A 25,915-nucleotide genomic window follows, 5' to 3' on the forward strand; every position below is an offset into this window, starting at 1 on the left:
CCCTAGGTGGCCGTTGGGCGTGAGGCGGGCGTGGGGCCCGGCCGGGGTAGTGCCTGCCGCGGGCGGGGAAGCGGGAGCAGCAGGTCGGGGCGGTGCTCGCCCTGACAGGCGGGACGGCGCGGGGTGTCCCGCTCTCCAAAGCATCCCCGGGGCTGGAGGGGCGCCCCTCCGTCCAGGCCGCTGGCGGGAGAGGGAGCCGGGCCGGGGAGCGCTCAGCTGGGGAAGGGGCGATCCTTTGTGCGGCTGCCGCCGGGACTGCCTATCCGCGAGGTTGGGGTTGCCGGCCTGGCGACCTCGGCGAGAGATCTCGGGAGACCAGTGTCGGCGGGTGTCCCGCCCAGCCGCCTGTGCCAGCCTTTGGGCACCGTTCGGGGACCGTTATGGGCTGAGGAGGGGCGCACGGCCGGCCGGGGTGCCGGCGAGGTGGGGCTTCCCGCTCCGCACTGACACTGAGCTGCGGGGTCAGGGTGCTGAATCCGCTGTGCAGCTAATAACCCCAGCTTCTAAATCTGTGTAATTCACGTATAAAGGTACATTTCAGCATGCGCTCACCTGCGTAGTAAGTACTGAAACCACTTAATCTTAGAATCATAGAATGGTTAGCGTTGGAAAGGACCTTAAGATCATATAGTTCCATCTTCCCTGCCATGGGCAGGGACACCTTCCGAGCGTTTGTTATTTACAGGGTTTGCATAAAACTTTTACTATTACATTGCATGGCTTGGTAGATAATGAGGCTACAGCATCATCTTGCTCTTATTTAAACCAGTTGCTAAATACTTACGCTATTGCAGTTGGGTAACAAAAGTAGATCAGTTTGCAGCAGGTAGGTGTAATTTCATCTTCATGGAGGGCGCACCTGATTTCACAGGTGTACAGAGAAAGCGGCTGTAGAGAAATACTGTCTTTATAATGATTAATTATTATAACAGTAATAAGCTTTCCATTTTTACCAGGAAGGAAAAGCTCCTTACATAAGGAATGATTTTTTTATTAGCTGTGGTAAGTACTGAGCTATGGTCTGTACCATAAAGTTTTGTGTTTATACACAAGCAGCCTTGAATCCAAACAATAAAATTTGTTCTTTGTACTGCTGCTATGTTAAATCGCTTCCTTTAATGGCATAAATCCATGGTGAGAATTTATTTCACAGTTATAATGCCTGCCCTCTGCATTTCCTTCTTCAGTAAAAATGATATTTATTCTACAGTTCCATAGTTCATGCAGCAATTTCTCTTTTGATGGAAAACGTTCTGCTGTATAGGGAGCAAAAGGTCTCCCTGCATGCACGTATGAACTTCACTTTGTGTTTTCAGAATGGATTTCCATCGCTAGTAATGGCTGTCTGATACATTACTGTATCAAGTATGCGTGTGTGTATATGCACACACTTATTCCAAGGGACACGATAATGTATATTTCATATGTTAGGGTACAACTATAACATCAGATAAGCAGCAGGAGGCAAAATACATGGTTGGGGTTTTTTTTGCTGGTTGATTGGTTGGGATGAAGAGCTGAGTGAGATATGTGCTGATAATAATGGGTACCATGGAATACTTGCAAAAATTATCTTCAGAAATGCTCATCAGGGTTCATGCTATTGTAAAATAAAGGTTTCATAGAGAATTATGAAGGTACTCCACACAAGTGAGCTAGAGATGGGAATTAGCAAGGAGACGAAAAATAATTTCGATAGTTAATGCTTCCACGTTTGTTTTTTAATGACTGTTTGTTGGGTTTTTTTTTTTTGGGAGGGTGCAGATTCTTCCCCTTGATTATTTGTGGGTTCTGGTAAGCAACTACATTTTTTCTGCACCTTAGCAGGTAACTTCCCATGTTGTTCTTCAGCAGTCGCTGTTGAAAGGAAGCCATCGACATGTAGACCTAGATTACTGTGAACAGCAGTTTCCTCTGTGCTTTTGGAGCTCTTGTGAAGAAGGTATCAGTCAGTACTATAAGCAGTAGTGTTGTGCTGACAAATGCACAATCAGGAAAGAAGCGGTCCTTTATGTTTTTCATACCCAACAGAATGGGTAGGAGAGGGAAAAGATCAAATGGGGTAGGTTTCACCTGTTCCACATCACAGTTATCGCCAGGGATATTTTCTGTACATTTTGCAGGTCAGAGCTCTGTCCAACAGGCCCTGAATACATCAATGACACCTGCCCACATTACAGATTTTGCAGCATCAAAGAGATGATGGCCCACTAATAGATATTTATGAGCTTCCAAGGACTGATAATTTTTCTCACTATCTAAGTATCTTTCACATTAATGTATCTCTGAAGGAAGGGATGCACAAACTTGGCATCGCTGCCCTGGGAAGGCAGTGTTTTCCATCCAGTTCAAGAGCCATTGCAGATCATTGTGATTGAATAATGGGAAATTTATCCATTAGGTGCTGCCATGCTCTACCCAGTTTATAACTGGATTCTTACAGCAGCCAGACATTTTCATTCACCAACTGCGTAGTCCTCAGCGCTTCAGTTCCTGCATTTGTTACAACCAGTTGTTCTTGCATTTAAAATGCTACAAATGCTTGGGGGGAGACAGAACCCAAGCAGCGCAGAAGTGCCCCTGATGTGCTTGGCTTGGGCTTGTCTGTCAGCAGCATGTCAAATTAAACACTTGTGGTGTAGATTGTACTAAAACATGAGGAGCGATGAATGACATTCTATGTTAATGTCTGTCTTAATTTATTAAGGGAGATCATGAGATATGAAATTTGATGTTAAGTTACTTGAGATTAGTATTTTACGAAATGAGCTAGAAGTCAAAATGCTGCAGTTAGTGTGGGGTGCACTGCAGTTACAGTGTGCCCCAGAGTCCTCTGGAAAATTGCAGTGTTTTGTGTATTTTGAAGCTGGTATCGTGTGAGGTTTTCTGTTGTTTTTTGGACAATGACATCTCCTTGTTTTATTTTAATTTTTTTAATGTATAAATTAAAGAAGATCCTTGTTGAAACTGTCTAAATTTCTTCATCGTTATTCCACCGGGGGGACTGTGTCAGAACTTCATTGCTCTGATAGTTAATAACTGCCATCTGGCTTCTGAGTTGAAATTTATTTATGGCCACTTCATACCATGTGCACTTCTGATAATACTGTCCATTAGAATATATAGTTACATTTCTCTAGAATTTACATCTCCTAATGTATTCATAGAAAACAGTCTTATCCTGGCTAAGGGTTTTGCTAAGCTGAATAATCCAATATATTTTAGCTTCCTTTCACAAAACAGATTTTCCTGTTCTTCAGTTTTGTTTGGGTTTTTTTGTTTGTTTGGGCTTTGGGGAGTTTTTGCGTCTACTTCAGTTTGAGTTCATCTTTCTTTGCCTGAACTTGGAGCATGGTACTCTGCATTCTTGCTGAGGTCTTGTACAACTATTTTCACATGCTTCTGCTGGGAATACTTTGTTTCTTGTATCCTAGGCCTACAAACAGCTTTTTCAAGTCTTCATATTGTTTGACTTCGTTGTAATGCAATAGGGTAACCACTCATGTCTATCCTTATTTTTATTGAAGTTTCCATGTTATTTTTTTTTAAATCCTTGGGATTTTTTAGTATCCTTTTTTAATATCCTTAATATTCAATTTTTTCAGTATTTAATATAGGGAAATATTAAATAGTTTGTTTTTATTAGTCCCTCTGTAAAGTCTTGCTGTTGTTTGCTGTTAAATTACATGCCATTATGAGTAGCTACTCAAGGTCATCCAGGTTTTTTTGTATGATGCTTCAGTCCTTTTCTTTATGTTACTTGGTGTTACTGGGAAATTTCATTAGCATGCTTTTTTGGTAAAAGGTTAATTAAGGAAAATACAAAAGCTTTGACCAAAGACTCATTCTTCAGGAACTCCATCGGTAGCCTTCTGATCTGATAGCTTTCCGTTCAGTATAACCCACTATTATCTCTGCCATCTACATATTTGGTTCCTTTCCCATCTTTTTCACCTTAACTGTTATGGCACAGTATCAAAAGACCATACCCCATATGGCACAGTACCAAAAGTCCATATAAAACTTCCTGCATTTCCTTTATCTGGAAAAATCAGCTGCCTTGTTCAAAGAAAGATGTCAATGAGTTTGGCACACTCTATCTCTGGTGAACCTATGTGATATCTTCCATTATGATGATCATCTGTTTTCTCTTTTGTCTTTGAATTTTGCAAGAACGAATAATTATTCTCAGCATCATGCTGCTCTTGATCAGATTGATAGGCCTGACATATTCCTGATTGGGTTGGGTTTTTTTCTCCTTGTAAATATAGGTGCTATTTTTGCCTTTTACCACTTCTGAGTTAATAGATGTATTAAAAATCCTTTCTGCTGCATCTTTGATCTCCTGCCTGTGCCCATTCTTTCAGAATACTGGGATGAAGGTGGTCCAAATACTGTTCTTTGAGTGCATTTTCAGCTCCCTATTTCTGCTTCCAGCTAAGTCATTTGTCCTACATTTTAATGAGCTTGTGGAAGTTTGTTTTTTACATTTGAATGAATATTAAAGCTATGCTCACAGAATCACAGAGTGGCTGAGGTTGAAAAGCACCTGTGGAGGTCATCGGATCCAACCTCCCTGCTGAAGCAGGGTCACGTAGAGCAGGTTGCCCAGAACTGTGTCCAGATGGCTTCATGACTGTCACCTAAATGGTTCTGGTGGAAGGATTGGTGCTGACTTTTGCTGCTTTCCATTTTAAGTCTCTGTGTGCAGGAGAAGGTTAATCCATGCAAGACTGTTCACCAGATTGCACAAAAGAATGAGATTTTGACACTCAAAATCTCTAACTGCCACTGCCGTAGATTTTTAAGGACTTTTTGGTACACAATGTTTGACATACAAAGCTTTTCCTGTAGAACTGTAAAATATAGTACTGAACTAGGTTTGTTGGTTTTGGGGGGGTTTTGGGGGGTTTTTTAATTTTAATTAGGAAAGACAGCTTTCCTCACTTGAGACATTGTTTTAATTAACTCATGAGTCCTGTGCCATTCCTACGTCCAATTCTCTCTGTATTATTTACTTCCACAGCTTCTCTGGGCAACCTGTTCCAGTGTCTCACCACCCTCACAGTAAAGGACTTCTTCCTAATACCTAATCTAAATATGCCCTTTTTGTTTTAAAGCCATTCCACCTCGTCCTGTAACTACTTCCCTTGTAAAAGTCTCTCTCCAGATGTCTTGTAGGCCCCCATTAGGCACTGGAAGGCTGCTATAATGTCTCCTTTAAGCCTTCTCTTCTTCAGGCTGAACAAACCCAACTCTCTCAGCCTGTCTTCATAGGAGAGGTGGTTGTCCAGCCAGATCGTCTTTGTGGCCTTCCTCTGGACTCAGTTCCACAGCCAAAAAAGGACTGTCATAGTTTAAATCCAGCTGGTAACTCAGAACCATGCAGCTGCTTGCTCACCCTCCTCCTTCCCCCCTGCAGGCAGGATGGGGAGGAGAGTCATACAAGCAAAGAATGGTTTGGGTTGGAAAGGACCTTGAGATCATCTAGTTTCAATCCCCCTGCGCTGGGCAGGGACATCTTCTACTAGACTATGGCAAAAGAATGTAAAACCCATGGGTTGCGATATGAACAATTTAATAACTAAAGTACAATATATTACTACTACTATTAATAATAATAATTATGATGATAAGGGGAGAGAATATAAAGCTAAAAGGGGAGAGGAAAAATAGTAATAACCACAAGTGATGCACAGTACAATTGCTGGCCACCCATGACCAGTATTTTACATTGGGGCCCCAGAGCTGAATGCAGTACTGCAGATGGGGGTCTCGGGAGAGCAGAGTAGGGGAGGAGAATTGCTCTGACCCTGGCAGTGTTCAAGGCCAGGTTGGATGGCGCTTTGAACAACCTGGTCTAGTGGAAGGTGTCCCTGCCCATGGCAGGGGGGTTGGAACTGAATGATCTTTAAGGTCTCTTCCCACCCAAACTATTCTATGATTCTGTGAATCTGTAATAGGTGTGCTTATTTCACAGCCAGCTCTTGCTCAAGCAGCCATCCTCATCCATCCTTGGAAGAAAATATGCACAGAAATGGAATTACCCTTTCCAGAGTCTGGAGAGACATTATCTCCATTCTTTGTCTTCTTGCTGTAGTGGAAGAAGCTAATGTGAAAATAAGCCCTGAAAGAGTGGAGGAGTCCTTTACAAGCAGCGTGCCATCCTGGGAGAGAAAGGAAATTCCAGGGCTCAGCAGAGCTGGCAGCTGCATGGCACTGGGTCTGGCCTATGTGGGGAGGAGGTAGGAATGTTGGAGTCTGTTTAGGAGGGGCATGGGACAAAAGTGCTTGGGAAATATTGGGCAACATCATAATGCATTCATATGTTGGGTTCAGAAAGACAACTCTGCTTATTTAGGCAACAAGCCAAGATGCTGCTTGGTGCTTAGGGCCATGGAGAATGCCTACATATAATGGTCTGATATACAGGTTTTTGTAATATTTAAGAGAGATTCCAGTAAGGGGCACCTTCATTTCCCAGCATAATACAACTGTATTCAGAACAGCCTTTAGTCGATGTGTTCTCTGCATGCCTACAATAGTAAAACATGTCTAAAATATGGCATTTCTTTGCTTAAAGTACTGGTACATCACTAAACTGAGAAGTTCATATCCTCATCTGAACTCTTTTAAGCCAAATATAGCTTTCATCAAAATAGTCAGTGATGTTTGTTTTCACAAATGCTTTTTCCACCTAAATTGAGCTGTTCTAAAATTATTTTGTTTAAAAAATGAAACAAAACCAAATGAAAACCCCGGGAAACCTAACCACAGAAACTGTTTGTTGTGATGAAGATTTTCAGTCACATTCATTCAAAAAGCTGAAAACTTTAGGATTTGCCAAGTAATGTGATTTTTATCAAGCGTCAGGTTTATAAATGTATTCTAAAAAAAAAACCCCAAAAATGCAGTCTCTTAAACAGTCTAAATTGGGAAAAAGAATCTGAAAAGAAGATTCACACAACCTCAATGGTAGTGTCAGTGATGCTCCCTCAAACAGATTTTTCTCACTGAATACTGGGGTGGACTAAATATGTCTCTTTTTATACATATGCGTAAAATACAGCTGGTTTTAAATACACAGTGCTGTCAGAACCACAGTTCAGTTGTCTTTCTGGTGAGCTGGATCTGAGACTGCTTTGTCTGCCTGAAGTGTGGGCTGTTGCCAGAAGAGATGTTTGGCCTTCGCTCCTCTTTTTGGAGCTTATTGTCATACTCTTCCTTGTCCTGGCACCTGGATTTGTGAGTGATGCTATAAGCTGGCTCAGGAGATTGATTAGGCTATAAAGTAACCTTGCTAGGAAAAAAAAGAAAGGATGTTTTTTGTTTTGTTTCTTTATAATCAGATCAGTTCCTCATTCCATCTCACCATTTGGCTGCATAAATATTACCATTAGCGTTCTGAAATGGTACTGCAGCTTTCATGTGCACCCACTGGTAATGGCAGATTAAATTGACCATGTAAATGCAGCCTGGGGAGATACCAGTGCTGCAGATTGCAGTGTACTATAGAGGCACCTGGACTAGTGACGAGTAGACTATTTCAGATATTTTGCTTCTCAGCAGTTTGGTAAGAGGAAGGGGAAGACAGGCTGTGCTCCTTTTCAACACATGACTGGGAGGCGCGTGATACCACAGAGAAAATAAAAGAAACTGCAAGCTTAAAACTAAGGAGCAGTCTGGTTGTCGCAGAGGCCAAATAAACTCATCAGGCATTTGGGGATAATGCTGTCTTCTCTGAATTGAGACAGACAAGTATTATATGTGCTGTATGGTGTGTAAACACGTATTGTCTTTATTATTTTTTGATAGAAAATATAAAGACAAAAGTCCATGATGATCCATAGTAAATTTGAGGTCTGTGGCTCCAAAATTTTTTTCATCCTCTTCTATATTAATTACTCTGGGGTCATGTTTTCAGGAGGGTTAACACTGCAGTGCTGCTCTCACACCTTCAAGTCATGAATCAACTTCACTGAGACACATGAATAGAAAAAATGACCCACTACTTTTCTTTTAGTCTTCATAATGTTGACATTATCCTTGTCAGAAAGGTCTTGTTCAGCTTTTCACCTGTAACCATAAGTCCACTTGTGAGCGGATGAATAATACAGACGGTTTCAGGGCTTTGTCTAGTAAGTCATATTTCTTTCAATGACTTTTTCACAATGGTAGTAACATGCAACTACCTGCTGAAAATGCAAGGGAAAGAGCTTTCCCTTGTCACAAATACAATGATATAGAATAAAACTTTCCAAACTCTTCAGGACACATGGGTGCATGCAGAAATAGATACATATTGTACATCAGAAGACACCTGGGAATGGTACTAGATTAATGGCTTACAAATAGTTCTTGGAGCCTGCTTCTAAATCAGATGATACAGTAGTACCAGAAAAACCAAGGCCTACACTCTTGTAGCGGTGAAAGCAGAATAGGAAATTGAAATGACTCTTTCACTGCCTTGAAGTCAGTGTCTAATATTAGCCCTGTCAGTGCCTGGCTCTTTGTCAGTTGGAGCACAGGAGGAGGTGGTTACCAGCCAGGAGAATATGACCTAGGCTTTTAAATACTGTAGCTTGGGAAGTCTTATTAATGGCTGCATATAAGATCGATGTGCAATAATTCTTCCAAGCAGTATCTTTTAAAAGCCTTTAGCAATCTGTCATCCTCATATCCCTCCCCCCAGTTAGAAAGCCACATTAGTCAGGAGAAATCGCACGGATGTGGGAAGTTTCAAACTGCATCCACTGATGCCGTCAGGAAAATGCTACTGTGCAGGGGCACAGGTGCAATTACACTGACGGCTGCTTCTCTTCCTCGGCTCGGGTCATCCTGGAGGGACCAGCAGAAAGGAACGGGGAGGCAGGCGAGATTCTATCAGGTGCATGGGAACAGTACCAAAGAGAAAAATGGAATGCCCTGTTCCAGGAGACAAAGATCGCACTGTCTGTGAGTGTGTTGGTTCATCTTCTTCAAATCTGTGTCTTGAGAGAGAGGGGTGAATTTCAGTACTGTTTGTTTTGGTCTGAGTTTAGTAACCTGTTCATCGTATTTTAGCCTTTGTTGTCACTGTGATAGAAATGCTTAATTTAATTTATTTTTAAACTGATCATTCATAAATTGTCGTTATTTTGGAGGTGGTTTACAGTACTACGGTGGTTTTTGGCATTTTTGAACCCTCCGCTTTGGAAAAACATATCCATATCTTAAGAAGAGATCTTTAAACCTCTTCTTTTGTGCTGTGGCATTAAGTACTACTTTTAAGGTTAATTTGCTCCACTAGCTATGGTTGAAAACTAGAGCAGGGGTTTACTAGGTAGTAAATGTTATCGTAGTAAAGAACATTGGGTGTGGGAAGCCCCTGTCTGTGATGGATAAATCCTGAGTCATTTACTTCATGATGCATCAGCAAAATAATTTGGGTGTGGCTTTGATTTTCAGCTGCTATTGTAACAAGGCTGTGAAAGCTAACAGTGGCTTAACCTGGTTTGTGACTGCAAAGGTTTTTCTCAGAATACGCACAAAATGCCTCACATATTAAAGTGCAACATCTGTGCATGCAATGCTGCAATAGATGTAAGTATTTGAGTAGGTATCTATCAAAAATACGCAGTTCTGACGCTAGTAAATTCTCTACTTCAACAGCCTTTCCATCACATAACAGTAAGCAATGTTATATATATTTTATTATCTTTTAATGTTTGGCTTGGATTTGATTTTTTAGGGTATTAATTTTTACTGTAGGCTTATTGTTGCAAACACGACATTTAGTCCTCAGTTCAGATGATGTCTTTTTCTAATACAGTCAGCACTGCATGGCAAGCAGCACTAAAATCGGCACTGGGAAAGGGTTAAAGAGCAAAACTAATTTAGTGGATAGTTTTTTAATCCTGAATAATGTATTTTGGGCTTAGAATGAGACTCAGCCACTTTCAACAATGAGAAAAAGAGAGCTGTAATTAAACATATGTATGTAAGTGAAATAATTTTTAGTATTATGGATCTAAAATAATTATGTTCAGGGAGCTACAAATGAGGAGGAAAGGATTCTCTTTCTTGGTTCTGGAAACAAGAGCTTATAAATGTGCAATTACAGTTGAATGCCTTTGCAGTATGTCTTGACTGTAGTGAACTAGAAAACTCATAGAAGGGCAAGTGGGGGGTTTTGTTGTCAGTCTCTGATGGGTACCTTATTCTTAACATTTTCAAAAAGTACATTCCTGCTTAGTACACTGACCGTTTCTGACTACCTTGCTTCACTTGTTAGCAGGTTTTTTTAATGTATAATCTGTATGAAGTACTCCAAAGAATAATGGCATTTTGTCTTCTGTCTGTCCTGGAACTGTTTTCCATTTCCAGCACGCATTTTGGACAAGTAACATAATAACAAAATGTTCTAGCTGTAAATGGAATGCTTGTCTGTTGTATCTAGGTGGTCTCAGAAAGTGACTTAGAAAAAGAAGAAATCTTAGAAGAAACTCTAGAAATAAGTACAGCATATTGCTAAAAATCCCTGTCTGAGTATCCTCTCTTGCTTTAGGTTAAATTTCTTGTCAGTAACTGGTAGTATGACGGTATCATAGCAATAAGCTGAATTATTAATTTTTTTTCTTCTCAACTTTGTACATTATTCATTACCATGTCATCCTACCAGAGACAACTAGAAATAAACAAAGACGACTGTCAGACATGAGTAATACTAACTATTGCAGTTATTATCTGAGAGTGTTTGAAAGTAAAGATTCGAAAATATGTGGAAATAGATTCCTCTAGAATAATGTGATGCTGGATTAATAGGAAGATGAGATTTTGTATTCCTTTTCATGCTGTCCACTGAAACAACCGTGCTGTCCCTTTACATCACAATTCAGCATAAAAACCTTGAGTCTAAATTATTTTTTTTTCTCTGTAAATTACAACCTGTTGCTACTTGTAAGGATAAACTTTCTGGAATGTCCTGAATTTCTTAAAGTGTAGGGTCTAGAATATGTACTGAAATGTAAAATAAGTAGCTTTTTTTTTTTTTTTTCTTAGTGTTGGAGTGTTGAAAGAAAAGGAATGCAGGAATTTTGGGCAAAGAAAATTGGGACAAAAAAAGGCAGATCCCTCCTATTTTCCCCAACCAGAAAAATATATTTTTTTTAATATTACTATGGCGTTTGCAGGTGAAAACAGCTGATGATGCTGATAAATGACAGCATGAACTGAAACCAAGAAACTTTACTCACAGAAGTGCCGGTGGAAGAATATGTACGTATCTGTAATTTTTATGAGAAAGAAGACATTTAGGAGAGGTTTGGGTAAGGATGTAAACTAGAAATTCAGAGCTACAATTTATGGGACATCAGAGACATTATGAGATTTAATTGCTTCTAACTTTGTGAAGATAAAAATCGCTTCGTAAGCATTACGTATAACACTAATGTCTTGTATTGAAAAAAGCAGTAGGATATTTTAATGATATATTGCAATTCTGTAGTTGCATAGTTAGTAGGTTTTTGGTAATATTGGAACTTTAGTGTGAATGTGCACATACATAAAATCTACCCTTAAACTTTTAAATTCCTTTACTGGATTTTCTAGCCATTACTTATATATTTCATGGGAGAAATTTGCTATATGGTGACCTTTGCTATATGCTATATAGTGAAGACATCCTCAGTGAGTTATACAGACTGCACAGCTTTACAAATGACAGGCTTGTCAGTATCATTTAAAGTTAGGCAGTATCTGGGACGTGAAAATAAACAAATAGCATGTGTTTTTATGTTAGCATAGGCTAATTTATGTATGCCACCATTGATATTTCTAATAGAAGAGTTTAATCTGCAGATTTTCTGAGCAAAATGTAAAGCTGTGTTTGCTACACAAGCAACCTCAATCTTTATGGAAGAAGTTTATGATAGTTCCATTAAGGTTCTTAATCTAATGTCACAAGGGCCTCAACCCACTTCTTACTCAGTGATTTCTTTACCCCATCTTGCATGCTCCTCATGGATTCAGAAGGGGGAATAATGGTGGTTTTACTCTTACAGCATAAGGGATTTTAGGCACAGCAAATTTCTTGGTCATTTAAGTTAATAAAAGTGAGATTTTCCAGTGTGAACTTAACTTCCACTAGTAATCTTTTAGGGAAAGAGAAAGCATGTGAAGCCAGAGAAATGTGTTAGAAGAGGATTGTCATAGCCTGAGTACTTTCTGATACACTGAAAGAGGAGAGCATTATTCTACTTGAGGAAAATGTGATAAACATCCAAGTTAAATTTTAATTAGTTATCATTTTCTAACTCAGTAGTCAGAAAACTGGTTTCCGGTTCCAAGCAGTGATTAGAAATTGCAAAGCTACCCACAATTAGACCCTGTAAAAGCCTTCAAAAAATTAATCAGAAGGGATTTATGTAAAACTAGTCAGGAGCCTTTATTCTACACTGATTACAAGAACAAATAAAATTACTCTTCCTAGGTAGGGGCTAAAGTCTTGTTAACATTTGGAAAGATGGTGTACTTTTTACTATTTCTGTAGAGTAGAAAATGTACTAATTACAATTAGATGGAAGGTTTTGATGTTGCCAAATACACAGTAAGAAGGAAGAATTGGTCAAGATGATGGCCAAGATGATGGACTGCCAAGAGCCTAGATACAATTTCCTGCCTTAAGTGAGCATCAACGCTGATTTTGAATAAAACATTCTCTGCTCGCCTACTGTTTTGTTTGTGTGTCTTCATCTAAATGGGGAAAATTCTGGCTGGTTCTGACTGAAATCTCCATGCTACCCAACCTAAAGCACCTCATTTTGGGGTGTTCAGGTTGTTCCAGGTGTGCCGACAGTGCACAACCTCTCTCTGTATGAAAACAGTTTTAAGAAGACAAGGTTATGTGCATCCAGTCATACTCCGAGTTTTGTCCTGAAGTTGTTATGCAAATTTAACTGTTTTAAATAAAAGAAGTATTCTAATCTATTATGTTTTCTTTTGCATTTTAATTAAGTAATACTGGTAAAGTGGCATGTTCTGCACCTTCTTTTCAGCCAGTCCTAATAGCACATTGCTTAATTAGAGTTACATGCATATGAAAAAGTACTTAACCATGGAGAAGGGTACTTGGAAAAAAGGTAGGATTGAGTTGTCACACTGAAAAAATTCCTACAAGGAAATGAGTCATTAACCTATCCTAGTGTTTTGTACCATCCTCATCATGTGAGGGGAATTTTCTGTACCTGTGAGTTGGTACAAATGTTTCAGTTTCAGCTGATGACTGGACACTGAATCTGTTGTAACTCAAGCAGAGCATGCAATAGTATGAATCTGCATGCTTTAAATAGGTAAGAGTGCTCAAAATAGCATTTTAGTGATGGAGTTAAAAAATCCCTAGAGGTAACAAGTTAATTTGTTCAGCTTGCATGAATGATTGCTTCTGAGTTTTGCTGTGTGGCAAGCAGTTATTTGAGGTTGGGCTATGTTGGTACATGGTCATAGTGGATCAGCCACCTTCACAACTTGCATCAGCAAGTTAATGACTGTTATTACAACATTTCGTTACCATAGTGGAATACCTTCCACTAGACCAGGTTGCTCAAAGCCCCATCCAGCCTGGTTTCAAAGTTGTTCAAACATTGCCAGGGATGGGGCAGCCACACCTTCTCTGAGCACCCTGTGCCAGTGCCTCACCACCCTCACAGTGAAGAATTTCTTCCTAATGTCTAATCTAAATATACCCTCTTCCAGTTTAAAGCCGTTCCCCCCTTTCCTCTCACTACAGGCCTTGGTAAAAAGTCTGTCCCCATCTTTCTTATAACCCTGTCTTTAATTATTGTAAGGCTGCAATAAGGTCTTTCTGGAGCCTTCTGTCCTCTGGGTTGAACAACCCCAGCTTTGTCAGCCGTTCCTCAAAAGAGAGGTGTTTCAGCCCTCTGTTTCTGTGGCCCTCCTCTGGATTTGCTCTAACACGTCTATGTCTTGTGCTGGGGACTCCACAGCTGAATGCAGTACTTCAGGTGGGGTCTCAAAAGAGCGGAGTAGAAGGGGAGAATCACTTCCGTCAAGCTGCTGGCCATGCTTTCTATGCAGCCCAAAGTACGATTTGGCTTTCTGGGCTGCAAGCACACAGGGCCAACTTATATCCAGTTTTTCATCCACCGCTATCCCAAAGTCCTTCTCTGCAGGGCTGCTCTCAGTCCATTCTTTGCTGGTTGTGTGGTTGCTGTTTTCACAGTTGTGTTTTATGGGAAACAGGGAATTATTTTAACTTTGGGGGTTTATTATTTTTTATTTTGAATTCTCTTTCAGAATTCCCCACTCTACCAGTATCTGCAGGATTTGGGACACACAGATTTTGAAGTATGTTCATCTGTGTCACAGAAAGCAGAGCAATGTGCAGCAGCGGAAAGCCAAAGAGAGCGGACTCTGCATGCTGCCCAGAAAGTGAGCACTCTCCTGTTCCTATTTACCTTTTCAAATGAGAACTATATTATTTCATAAGTAGGCAAAATCAGAGAGGATAAAGATAAACCTCTTGCTGTATTAAAAGAAAAACAAAGCAAAAGAAAACAAAACCAATTGTCGTATCTTGTGTGCAAATGTGTTTGGAAATGCATGGTTTGCCAGTATAGTTTGGAGTGCTTCTTTGCCCTTGCGTAAGCTAAGGAAGCAAGAAATGTTGATAATGAATTTCTTGAGTGTTGTAAATTATCTTATTTACTGGATATTTGTATGTTACCTTAGCATGACATTCTGAGAATAAATCTGCCAGAGCTCAGTTTTCCTTTTGTTCATTCCTATTTCATACCTCTTCAGCCATTTTCAAATCAGAGGTTCACAACCCCTTTCCCTTCATTTGTAACCTCTGCTGCTTTCCTGCTCCACAATGTTCTACCCTCCCAATTAGCTGGCAGTGAGCTGGAGGAGCATCCTGTTTTTCCCAGACACAGGTGGTATGTTGAGTGGTCAGGAAACCTCCATAAGGTCTCCCTGCAGGTTTTTGTGGATGAGGGGATCATATGGCAGATGAGGAGAGTTATTGCTTTTCTTGGGATCTTTTCTCAAATAATGCCATCTTGACATATATCTGCTACTCAGTTCTCAGATGCTTCAAGGAATTAGCCAAGTCATAGTCACGAGGCTTTATTTCCACAATTTTTTTCCACTTTTGTATGTGTCCCTTTTGTTCCTCCTTTGGTTTAGGTCAGAAGCATTTATTTTTTTGTGAGATTTTTAATCTATTGTGCTGTGTGTACGATCTTAAAGGGTAGGATTAGGAAGTGGATGAATTGATGTGGATAACATCAGTTGGGTTTTTTTCTGATCTGGGGGAAGAATGTGGTTTTTGAAACGTTTGCTATGGTATACTTGCAAGCACTGACATGCAGTCTTTGAAGTGGAAATTTAGAAATTGCATTGGGAAGCTTATTCATCTAGCAGTATTCAGAAGAGTGTTGATGGGTCATATTTTCATATAGTGATATTCATTTCAACCACTCTCTGTATAGACTAGATAAGCTTCTTCACACTCATTAATCCATTTGAAAAGACATTATGATAAAACATGAAACATTTTGCTTTGGTCTTCAGTTCTGTTGGAATTAATCTTCAGGCATAGATTGGTCATAGTTTGGTTTTACCTGTGTGCAGGTAAGACCAAGCTGTGCGCTTTGCTTCACAGCCTCGAACCCCAGTTTCTGAGACTTGTAGTCCCTCACAAGTGTGCCATGTCTCCTTTCTCTCATGCCCCACTTTCTGATCGAAGATGATAATGTAGATAAGATGCAGGGTGCATATCCACTGGACAGATCAGTAAGTACTACATGCCCAGCACATGAATTAGACACCTGTAAAAAATAATCTTACTATAATAAGAACCCCTAAGTTCAGCCATGTCCTTGTAGAGTTTACAGCTTTTCAAAGAGTTCAGTAATCATGTAGAGAAGAATCAGGAAGCAGCTTGATTACAGAACTCCGGTCTCGTGTGCTGAGGATTTGTGAGCTCACGAAACAGGTTAATTGAGGGGAGGAGGAGAAGTGATTCTTGCAGTGTCTCCATGCTTCCTCAGATGATTTCTCTGCCATAAGATTATTTCAAATTTAATGAATAAATTGATTTCTAGTTAATGTTGATGTGGATAGCTGTTGCATTTGTAATACAATTGCTTTTATCAGTGGTCACAAGGCAAAGCTGAATTTAATTCAGGATTTAACTCATAATTTTTTATACTTTAATTTAAACTACCTTTGAAAATATTCATGGAAATATTAGGCTCACTAGCCTTACTTTTCAGAATTGTCAGTTATTGTCACCATAGCCCTTAAGAAACCACCTGAAGTTTTGTCTTCCCTTTAAAAGCTATTGGCAGTTTTGAGGTACGTTTATGTTGAAGATACCTATTCTGGCTTAGTGCAGGAAGACTTTAATCAAACCACTGTTAACTGAAAATTAGAGTGACATACTTTATTGGCTATCTGTTTGTTACTATGAAGTAATGCATGCAGTGTCACTTGCTAGCTGCATTACTTTATTTTGCATAGTTAGTTTTGTGGAATTCAGTAAAGCAGTATGATGCCATGTTCATATATATGATTTCCACCAAATTTAATACAAAAGTGCTGTGGGGTGAAGAACCTCAAAAGGATTAAGTGCACTGCTTTGAAAAGCCTCAAATATTCTGTTTTTTTCCCCTTCCTTCCCCTTAAGCATTTTACACTTAATTTTATTGTGTTGGGAGCAAGTCCTCCAGTATTGTGTCAGATGTAGAGGTAATTTGCCATGGTTTGCCTTGCAACTTGCAGGGAGTGGGTGTGTGAAAATGTGCTGTCCATTTCATACAAATACTAGGATGACATTCACATTGTCTCATCTCTGTCTAGACAAGGATATGTGGTGGAAGAACCCTTTGTGTAACTAGTGGTATAAGTTCTTTCTGCTGGTGTTCCAGTACCAGTTTGGGAATGTGAACACTTTTCTTTTGTAATCTGATGTCAGAAAGTCTGGTTTTGTCATTTGATTTCTGTGTCCCATTTTGGTAGGGTGTCTCAAAAGGAAAGAGAATGAAGGAAAGGCAGCTGGCCACACTTTTAAAGAAGTAGACTAGATTTAGAAGGATCTGAGGCTTTGCTGCAACATTTGCATGACATGCAGGCGAATTATGAACATCCCTATCCAATCGTTTCCTCAATTTTTCATGATCAAGTTGTCACTTTCCTTCTCTCAGCCTTCCCTGGCCTAATCTACTGAAGTTATAAAATGTCTGGGAAACGTGGTTTCTGAGTTCTGAATATGTACCTACCCATAGTCCTGGTACATAATGATCTTGCTGAGGCTTAGTGTTGTGCAAAATACAATCACAGGGCACGGATGATGTTCCATGCCGAGTGATGTCTAGTACATGCATATATTTTCCTTTTCTTCTGAAAAGCAAGTTTACAAATGCCTCGAACACTTTAGTAAAATAAAAATAGAAAAGGTGCAGGGTTGCTGTGTCTTTGAGTTGAGGTTGTTTACTCCTCATATATCCAGTCAAATATGAACCCTGTGCAAATACATTCTGGTGACATGTAGCAAGATTTTGGCAAGGAAAGATGTAGTCTGGGATCTTCAGGGACTGAAAAAAAAATCTGGGAAAGAAAGGGGTTCCTACTGACTGATACAAACGTTGCTGCTGTGTCTTCTTGTCCTGCCAAGCAAAGCATGTGAACATTAAGCTGAAAAGCTCAATAAAGGTGAAGGTGCTTCAAGGTTGTGTTCTGAGGACTGATGAAATGCCAAGCTCCAATCTGAGGGAGTATAGAGATGTGATTTAGCACGGTAATTATAGGTGCAGTGTTCCTGGCTGTACTAGTCTCTGGAGGAAATTACAGTAAAGTTATGGTCTCATGATCACTTGATACTCCACAGCACTGCTTGCAAGAGCTCCTAGACCTGTTTTCTGGAATTAAATACTATTTGGATAATTCTGCTTGATCTTTACAGGACAAATTTCTTCCCATTTACATTTTTTCTTTCACAGTCATTTTCTTAGACTGCTGTGCATATCTGAATGTTTAAATTGATTATACTGTCACACCTTATCCCATCTAAGATGTGATAATATTTCATCGCTAGAACAGGGCTGGTGCTGGCAGCTGCTACTGAGGATTGTGTTTGGGCTAGCCCTCAGTAGCAGTGCAGATGACCTGATGTAGAAAGTCAGAGGGACTAGTCCTTTGCCTTTGTCTAGGTCTCCCACCCACTCAATGCTAGCTCTGAATAGCTGGAAAGTATTGAATATGTAGCATTACCTTCTTTCTGAAGTGCACAGAATTGAAAGGTGCCAATGTGAATGAATGATATTTTAGATACCTGCTAGCTTGCCATTTCAGGTTTATCGTGTGCAAAAGAGAAATAGTCCTTAAAATTTTATTTTAGATTCAAATTAATGTACCTAAAATAGTTTTTATATTTTTATGGTTTTTAATGTTAGGAGTTATACTTCTTTGTTAGTTTACAAGGGGGTTGACTGAGTGGTGTTCTAAAGCTGTGAGAAGAATGCTCCAGAAACATTGGCAACATGACCTGACTTGTGTGTTGATGAAAGTTGTTTTACTTGTCAGTAACACTCCCAATGGGAATGCAAACTGTGAGACACTAGTTCAAGGATCTGAATAATTTAATGTGTTACTGTACTCTACTGGGTCACAGCCTAAGACAGTGAGTTGTCTTGTTTTGTGTTTTCAAGCACTGACATGCCTGTTGAGTGTTTGTGCAAGCTCAGATTTTTATTTTTAAGCTAAAACACAAAAAAGAAACCAAAAGATTATTTACATAGCACACTAGTATGGTTTTGGTTTCCTGGTCTGTTGTTTTGGGGTTTTTTTTCAGTAATTCCACAGTCTAGTTTAATCAGCTGGTAGCAGTTTGAAATTATCCTGATGTAGGTTTACATGTTCATGATAAAAACCCCAAAGACTTAGGAAAGCTAAACAGTTGAAAACGGGAAGCTCCAGAGGCATCATTTTCAACAGTAAATGGACAATTTTTCTGTACCCTGCTTTCAAAGTATGGGGAAAAGTACTTCTGAATGAAGTGTCCTGTCTGCAGCTTAAATACAGAGCAAAGACCTTTGTTTATTTTCTACAAATTGTAATTGGCAAATTTGGTTTTATTTTTCACCACTTCACAAGAAACTTGGAGGATAATCCAGTGCTGCAGTTTGTGACACTCTTCTCCCCTTCCAACTTACGTCAGTGCCCTTGAGCAACATCAAAATACAATCCCTTGGATTTATTCCATAGTCTAAGAAGTGTGGATTGTCGGGATAGCTCCTCCTAGTAAGCCACAATGATGCCTGTGTATCGGGAAGAGCTATAATTACGAAACCCCTTTTGGTATGTCTCTCCACTGACCTAAAAACACTTCCTTTTGGTATAGGTCTGCAATTGTAACCGTACACAGAAAGATGAGACATACATAAAGAAAAACTCAACTTAGGTACATAAATGGATGCCAAAGTAAGTTATTACAAAAATTGTTGAAGCATAAGGGCTTCAGGGTGACAATTTCTGATGTTTACTCAAAGCTATTCTGCCCTGGCTTGCTTCATCAAACTTGTGTCATGCTGCCTTGAAAAGGGCTGTCAGGTTTATCACACCACTAACCATAGAGCTCCAAGCTCTTGTTGCTTGGCTTTACTCTTCTATTTCTCACCTTATAGTTGGGGGGGGAAAAAAGGAAGAAAACCCCAAAACAACAGAACGAGGAGTGGGGGTACACATGCAGGTGCTCCAGAGTTAATTTTTGGGGGCATACATTTGGTTTGATTGTATTGCATGTCAGCAGTCTGAAGATAAGAGGTAGGGCCTCAGAAATCATGAAATACATGTAAGTATTTTGAAGAACACCTCCTGTCAGCTCAGTCTGAGGGAAGTAGATACACAATGCATGTCAAAAACTTTCTTTTTCATTCAATGGCTACAGAGTGAAACAATATGCATCTATTTAGCTATAATCTTTCATACATCCTATTTTAGGAAGATACATGAGTGAAATGTGTGATGACAAAGAAGAAGTCCTGCTAATTAGTGTTACATTTACAGCCCAGATGAAAGTGTGGGTTTAGTAGGCATGGAAAGCAGCATGGGGGCAAAGTACCTGATAGCACACACCGGTTGGGACAGGGAGGTTCTGGGACGGTTCCTCTTCTTACAGTCACTCTTCCCTGTCTCTGCTCACAACTTCTCCAAAGCCTTGCCCTCAGTCTGTGGTGGTCTGCCAAAGAAAGGTTGTTCCTCTCCTCGTCTTTTCTTCATTCCCAATTAGACATTTAACCTTCTTTTATCCTCAAGGAGAGAGAAGGTTTTTCATAGCGATGCAGCGTTTGCCAACTTAAGATCAAACTAATTCTAGCTGTAGTTATTTTTAACAGTACAATAACAATCCATTATGCTCCAAATAGGTGGGGTTACTGAAAGCTTTAGTTCACGCTCTTGTGTGTACAAGCAAACTGACAGGAAGCAGATGTTCCTTAGTGTACTCTGAAGTTAGGCCAGACACAGTAAGTGAAACTTCCTTACAGGTACTTGGGTCTGAATTAACAAGAAGAGCAAATGCAGAAATAAAGGAATTGCCTGTTGTTATTTATTTTTGGCTTGGTTTTGGTTGGTTTGGTTGTTTTTTTTTCTAATTGGAATAATTTCTGTTCCCTTCAGCAAAGCATCCTGTCAAAACTAGTTGAGTTCTTTAGAAGCTGGTTTCCTTTTCCACATTATAAGAAAAATAATGATATACTTCACCGACTGGTAAGTGATTCCTTTTTTTTTTTTCCATTTACTTTCCCAGTCCACAGGTCTTCCTCTCCTCTGAACCTCATCCTCTGACCACCATCTTTGGTCTGTATTGTTGGTTTTGGCTCTAAGAGTTTTACTTCAGATAATATTCATTCTGGTTTTCAGAGTTACTGTGGCAAGCAAATTGAGCACACAAGAACAGAAACAGTGTCAGTAGCCAGGTTGAAGGTTTTCAAAATGTGGAAGAGAAATAAAAATAAAACATATAAGAGAAATTAAATAAATTCTTGAAAGCTGAAAGGTATTAACCTACAGAGTAGCTACACTCTTTGATGGAAGCCAGTGTGGAGACACTGGCTGTGAAAGTTCAATTATTGCAGCCTAGTGCTTTGCAGACACAGCTCAAGACAGAAGGCTCTAGAGCTTCATCTGAGTATTGCTTCACTCTCTGTTTCAGTGCATTAGCTCAGGCATAGCACCACCACAGTGCAGATCTACTACCCCTGAACCCATCCTGGCCCGTTTGTTCCTACACTGCTGCCCAGAGTGCTTCTGCATTTGGGAAAAGCTAAACAAACTAAGGCACCTCAGTTGTAATGCTTCAGAACAGTGTTACAGCTTAAGAGCGGATGACATCTGTGTAGCGGTCTGTCTGCAGGGAGAGGCAAGAGCAGTCCTCTGTAGTATCTGTGTGCTCTCATCTCAGCAGTTCAGAAGCGGTTGGGAGTCCATCTGCCCACCTGAATTTGTATTCTCCTACCGGAGCCTGCAGGAACTTTTAGGGCCCAAGTCAGGCTGCATGAGCTAGACTGAAGAGTCATAGTTCTACCCCACATAGTTACAAATAGTTTTATGGTGCCACTGTTCTCTGCAGTGCTACTTTCCAGCCAGGTCAGTTAAGCCTGGGCTTAACTGAGATCTGCTTTAACTTGCACCCAGCTGTTCCAGTTTCCTGGTCTGGCTTGCCAATGTCACATTAGTCAGACTGTCCCAGAATCTAAAAGTTAGCATTTTGATTTATTTTTTATTGCTATGATGTAGGGATGATGTCTTCAGATGTAGCTTCAAAAAAAAGCGAACAGTTGAGTTCTGCTAAGTCCAATTGTTATCTCTTCTCCCTTATCTCAAGATAACAAAATTTCCTCCTATTAGTGATCGTGGATTGTCTTTTTTAATTCCTCCCTCTTCCCCTATGAATCAAAGGTATTATCTTAACAGCTTTTTTTAGCCTTACTTTCTTGAGATGGAGACACAACCAAAGAGTACGGAAAACATGTTTCTCCTGCTGTTTGCTACAGTAGGGTACTGAAATGACACAGGATGCGTCGGAGGAGGCAGAGTTTCCTCTTGCACAGTCCTCAAACAAATGTTTGCTATTAAAAGTAGAATGCAAAATATCTCAAGCGACATCAATGTATGGAATTAAACTTTCAACTAGTTATCTTCTAGTTTCATAGAGAATCTCAGTCTGTCAGTGACAGAACTAAACAGATCTTGTACTGTGAAATGTCATGCTTCTGTTGAAAGCTTCTAATAGAGGGTTTTCAGACATAATCTCCTTTCCCTCCTGTAATCTGACTAGATGTAAAGATGCACATGTTCAGTAGTTGCTGGGTTTTGTTATGACATTCTTAACTTGTTTTGTAATTATAGTTTGGTGCAGTATGCAAATTAAAATTTCAGGGGGCTTCTCTAATGGATAGACTTGGCTTAAAGAGCTTTGTATCTGTCTTGAAGAGCTGTACTTGTAAGGAAAAAAAATAGCAAATGCTTATCATGGCATCAAATCCATATGTAACTCCCTGAAGTCTGCCTGGAGTTCAGCACGTGTGTGGTCTTCAGAGTCCCATGCCATTTCATGTTTGGATTGAGTTCCTTTGGAAAGACACAGAATCTTGCAGGAGAGGGCTTCACTGTCTTCGCTCAAGGCTTGAGTCCAGTGCATTTACCCTAATGTTTTTAAGTATCCACAGGTGATTTTTTGTTGATTAATCTGTAATATCCCTCCTTTTCTTCCTAATTTTTGTTTTTAATGATGTAAATTATGTCATGACATCAAAAAAACCCCATGTGTTCGGTGTTTTATTAATGACCTTCTCATAGATACAGTACCTCTCTGATTCTTACGCAAATATATTGGCATAATCTGTGGCACATTTCCAGGTATTGTTACTATCTAGGTCAGATCACAAAGTCAGTGCAATGCATCCTGCAAGTCTGAACTGTTAGGAAATATGTGAGTTTTTAAAGTTAAACAGCTTTAATAAAAATGAAGTAGCTACTTATGATATATCTAAAACATTTCTGTAGTAGTTGGGAACAGATTGTTGTCATCAAAGTGTAGAGTGTCTGGGTGTTTTCCTTGTTCTACTAACTTAATTTTAAGAATTTGCATATTCTCTACTAATGCCTGTTTTTTTCTCCTGCCCATTCGTGGCTAGGATGTTGGATTTCGATTTGACACGCTCCGTACCATCCTGCAACAGGAAGTTCTGCTGCAGGAGGATGTGGAACTGATTGAGTTCCTTGACCCCAGTATCCTGTCTGCAGGGCAGTGTAAGCAACAGGAAAACAGACAGCTTCCAACGCTACGCTCCCTAGCAACTCCTAATATTTGGTATTGTACAGAGAATATGTACCACCATACTCACTGAGAAACAAGCAATAAATATATTGTGTGTTCTTTATATAAAATGCAGCTACAAAGTAACTACTTTTTTTTTTTCCTCAGGTTGTTGAGTCTTTGGTCCACTAGTCCCCAGATTTTTGTATACGCATGTTTTTTTCCTCAAGTGTTTTATTGCGAAAGTCAGTTTTAATCTGAGATAGCTACATGAACCCTAATATGTGCTCTAGGGAAGAACTAACATGGTTGATTAATTCTTGAATTTCTAAAGCTATACAATGGTGATTTTGATAAATGAGACATGATTCTGGAGATGATTTGAAAAGTGCCTTCTTTGCTGTGGTCTTCATAAATATGTTGGGGAGGTGTGTGCAGTAAATTTTCAGATGTAGAATGCCAGAACAGACTAAAGCATTTTTAAAGAAGATGCATTCAAGCCAGCAGAGACTGGTGAAATTCACCCTGGAAAACTGAAGGAGCTAGCTGCTGCAGCAGTGTCAGAACAGCTACCACCTGTATTTGAAAAACAGCGAGGACAGTGGGTGTTCTGACAGAGGGTCTTACAGAATCATAGAATAGTTAGGGTTGAAAAGGACCTTAAGATCATCTAGTTCCAACCCCCCTGCCATGGGCAGGGACATCTCACACTAAACCATGCCACCCAAGGCTTCGTCCAACCTGGCCTTGAACACTGCCAGGGATGGAGCATTCACAACCTCCCTGGGCAACCCATTCCAGTGCCTCACCACCCTAACAGGAAAGAATTTCATAGAATCATAGAATAGATAGGGTTGGAAAGGACCTCAAGATCATCCAGTTCCAACCCCCCTGCCATGGGCAGGGACACCTCACACTAAACCATCTCACCCAAGGCTTCATCCAACCTGGCCTTGAACACTGCCAGGGATGGAACACTCACAACCACCCTGGGCAACCCATTCCAGTGCCTCACAACCCTAACAGGAAAGAATTTCCTCCTTATATCCAATCTAAACTTCCCCTGTTTAAGTTTTAACCTGTTACCCCTTGTCCTGTCACTGCAGTCCCTGATGAAGAGTCCCTTCCCAGCATTCCTATAGCTCCTCTTCAGATACTGGAAGGCTGCTATGAGGTCCCCATGCAGCCTTCTCTTCTTCAGGCTGAACAGCCCCAACTTCCTCAGCCTGTCTTCATGTGGGAGGTGCTCCAGTCCCCTGATCATCCTCGTGGCCCTCCTCTGGACTTGTTCCAACAGTTCCATGTCCTTTTTATGTTGAGGACACCAGAACTGCACACAATACTCCAGGTGAGGTCTCATGAGAGCAGAGTAGAGGGGCAGGATCACCTCCTTCTACCTGCTGGTCACGCTCCTTTTGATGCAGCCCAGGATACGGTTGGCTTTCTGGGCTGCAAGCACACACTGCCAGCTCATGTTCATTTTCTCATCAACCAGCACCCCCAAGTCCTTCTCTGCAGGGCTGCTCTGAATCTCTTCTTTGCCCAGTCTGTTGTTGTGCCTGGGATTGCTCCGACCCAGGTGTAGGACCTTGCACTTGGCATGGTTAAACTTCATGAGGTTGGCATCAGCCCACCTTACAAGCGTGTCAAGGTCCCTCTGGATGGCATCCCTTCCCTCCAGCATATCAACCAAACCACACAGCTTGGTGTCATCGGCAAACTTGCTGAGGGCACACTCAATCTGACTGTGTCACCAACAAAGCTGTTGAACAAGACTGGTCCCAACACCAATCCCTGAGGGACACCACTCATTACTGGTCTCCAGCCGGACACTGGGCCATTGACCACAACTCTTTGTGTGCGGCCATCCAGCCAGTTCTTTATCCACCGAGTGGTCCACCTATCAAATTGATATCTCTCCAATTTAGAGAGAAGGATGTCGTGTGGGACAGTGTCAAACGCTTTGCACAAGTCCAGGTAGATGACATCAACTGCTCTACCCCTGTCCATCAGTTCCGTAGCCCCATCATAGAAGGCCACCAAATTGGTCAGGCAGGATTTCCCTTTAGCGAAGCCATCTGGCTGTCACCAAGCACCTTGTTGTTTTTCATGTGCCTTAGCATGCCTTCCAGGAGAATGTGCTCCAAGATTTTGCCAGGCACAGAGGTGAGACTGACTGATCTGTAATTCTCTGGGTCTTACTCAGAAATGGACAGGAATCAGTAAATAAAAATACCTCATAACACATCCCCGTGCTATGTTTTCATGCTATATTAGGAAGATGGATAAAGTTATTATAAAGCCACAGCATGTTAAAACCCCCACTGTTTAAGTTGTGATATGTCATTACTGATGCCGTTTGTCAAACAAGAGAACTTCTGAAACAGATTTTTGCAGTGCTTTGTCTTGGTCCTAGCACTATTCATTGTTTCTTTAACTGTTCAGATGATAAAGGACGCTTACAAAATTTGTGAATAATGCTCAGCTTACAGACAGCACCAAGTTTGTAAATGTTTTGGCAGAATGGAATTCAAAAGTAGCTTTGAGAAATACCTTGAAATCAGTAGAAAAGTCAATAGACAAAAGTCTAATGCT

At 40.4% G+C, this 25,915-nt stretch overlaps 2 protein-coding genes across 5 annotated transcripts in view; both read left to right on the forward strand.

Annotated features, from left to right (window-relative positions):
- SNRPF (small nuclear ribonucleoprotein polypeptide F) overlaps positions 1 to 25,915 on the forward strand; it is a 273,142-nt gene that overhangs the window by 185 nt on the left and 247,042 nt on the right. The window lies entirely within an intron of this gene.
- The window catches only part of VEZT (vezatin, adherens junctions transmembrane protein), a 58,611-nt gene that overhangs the window by 167 nt on the left and 32,529 nt on the right, over positions 1 to 25,915 (forward strand). For all 4 annotated transcript variants that reach the window (XM_065670804.1, XM_065670812.1, XM_065670821.1 and 1 more), the window contains exons 2-4: positions 14,293 to 14,427; positions 20,680 to 20,769; positions 23,199 to 23,374. In XM_065670804.1, coding sequence (XP_065526876.1) covers positions 14,293 to 14,427; positions 20,680 to 20,769; positions 23,199 to 23,374 — 401 coding nt within the window. The remainder of the gene's footprint in view (positions 1 to 14,292; positions 14,428 to 20,679; positions 20,770 to 23,198; positions 23,375 to 25,915) is intronic.

This window comes from Lathamus discolor, chromosome 1, assembly GCF_037157495.1.
Source record: "Lathamus discolor isolate bLatDis1 chromosome 1, bLatDis1.hap1, whole genome shotgun sequence".
In the NCBI taxonomy this organism is placed as follows: Eukaryota; Metazoa; Chordata; class Aves; order Psittaciformes; family Psittacidae; genus Lathamus; species Lathamus discolor.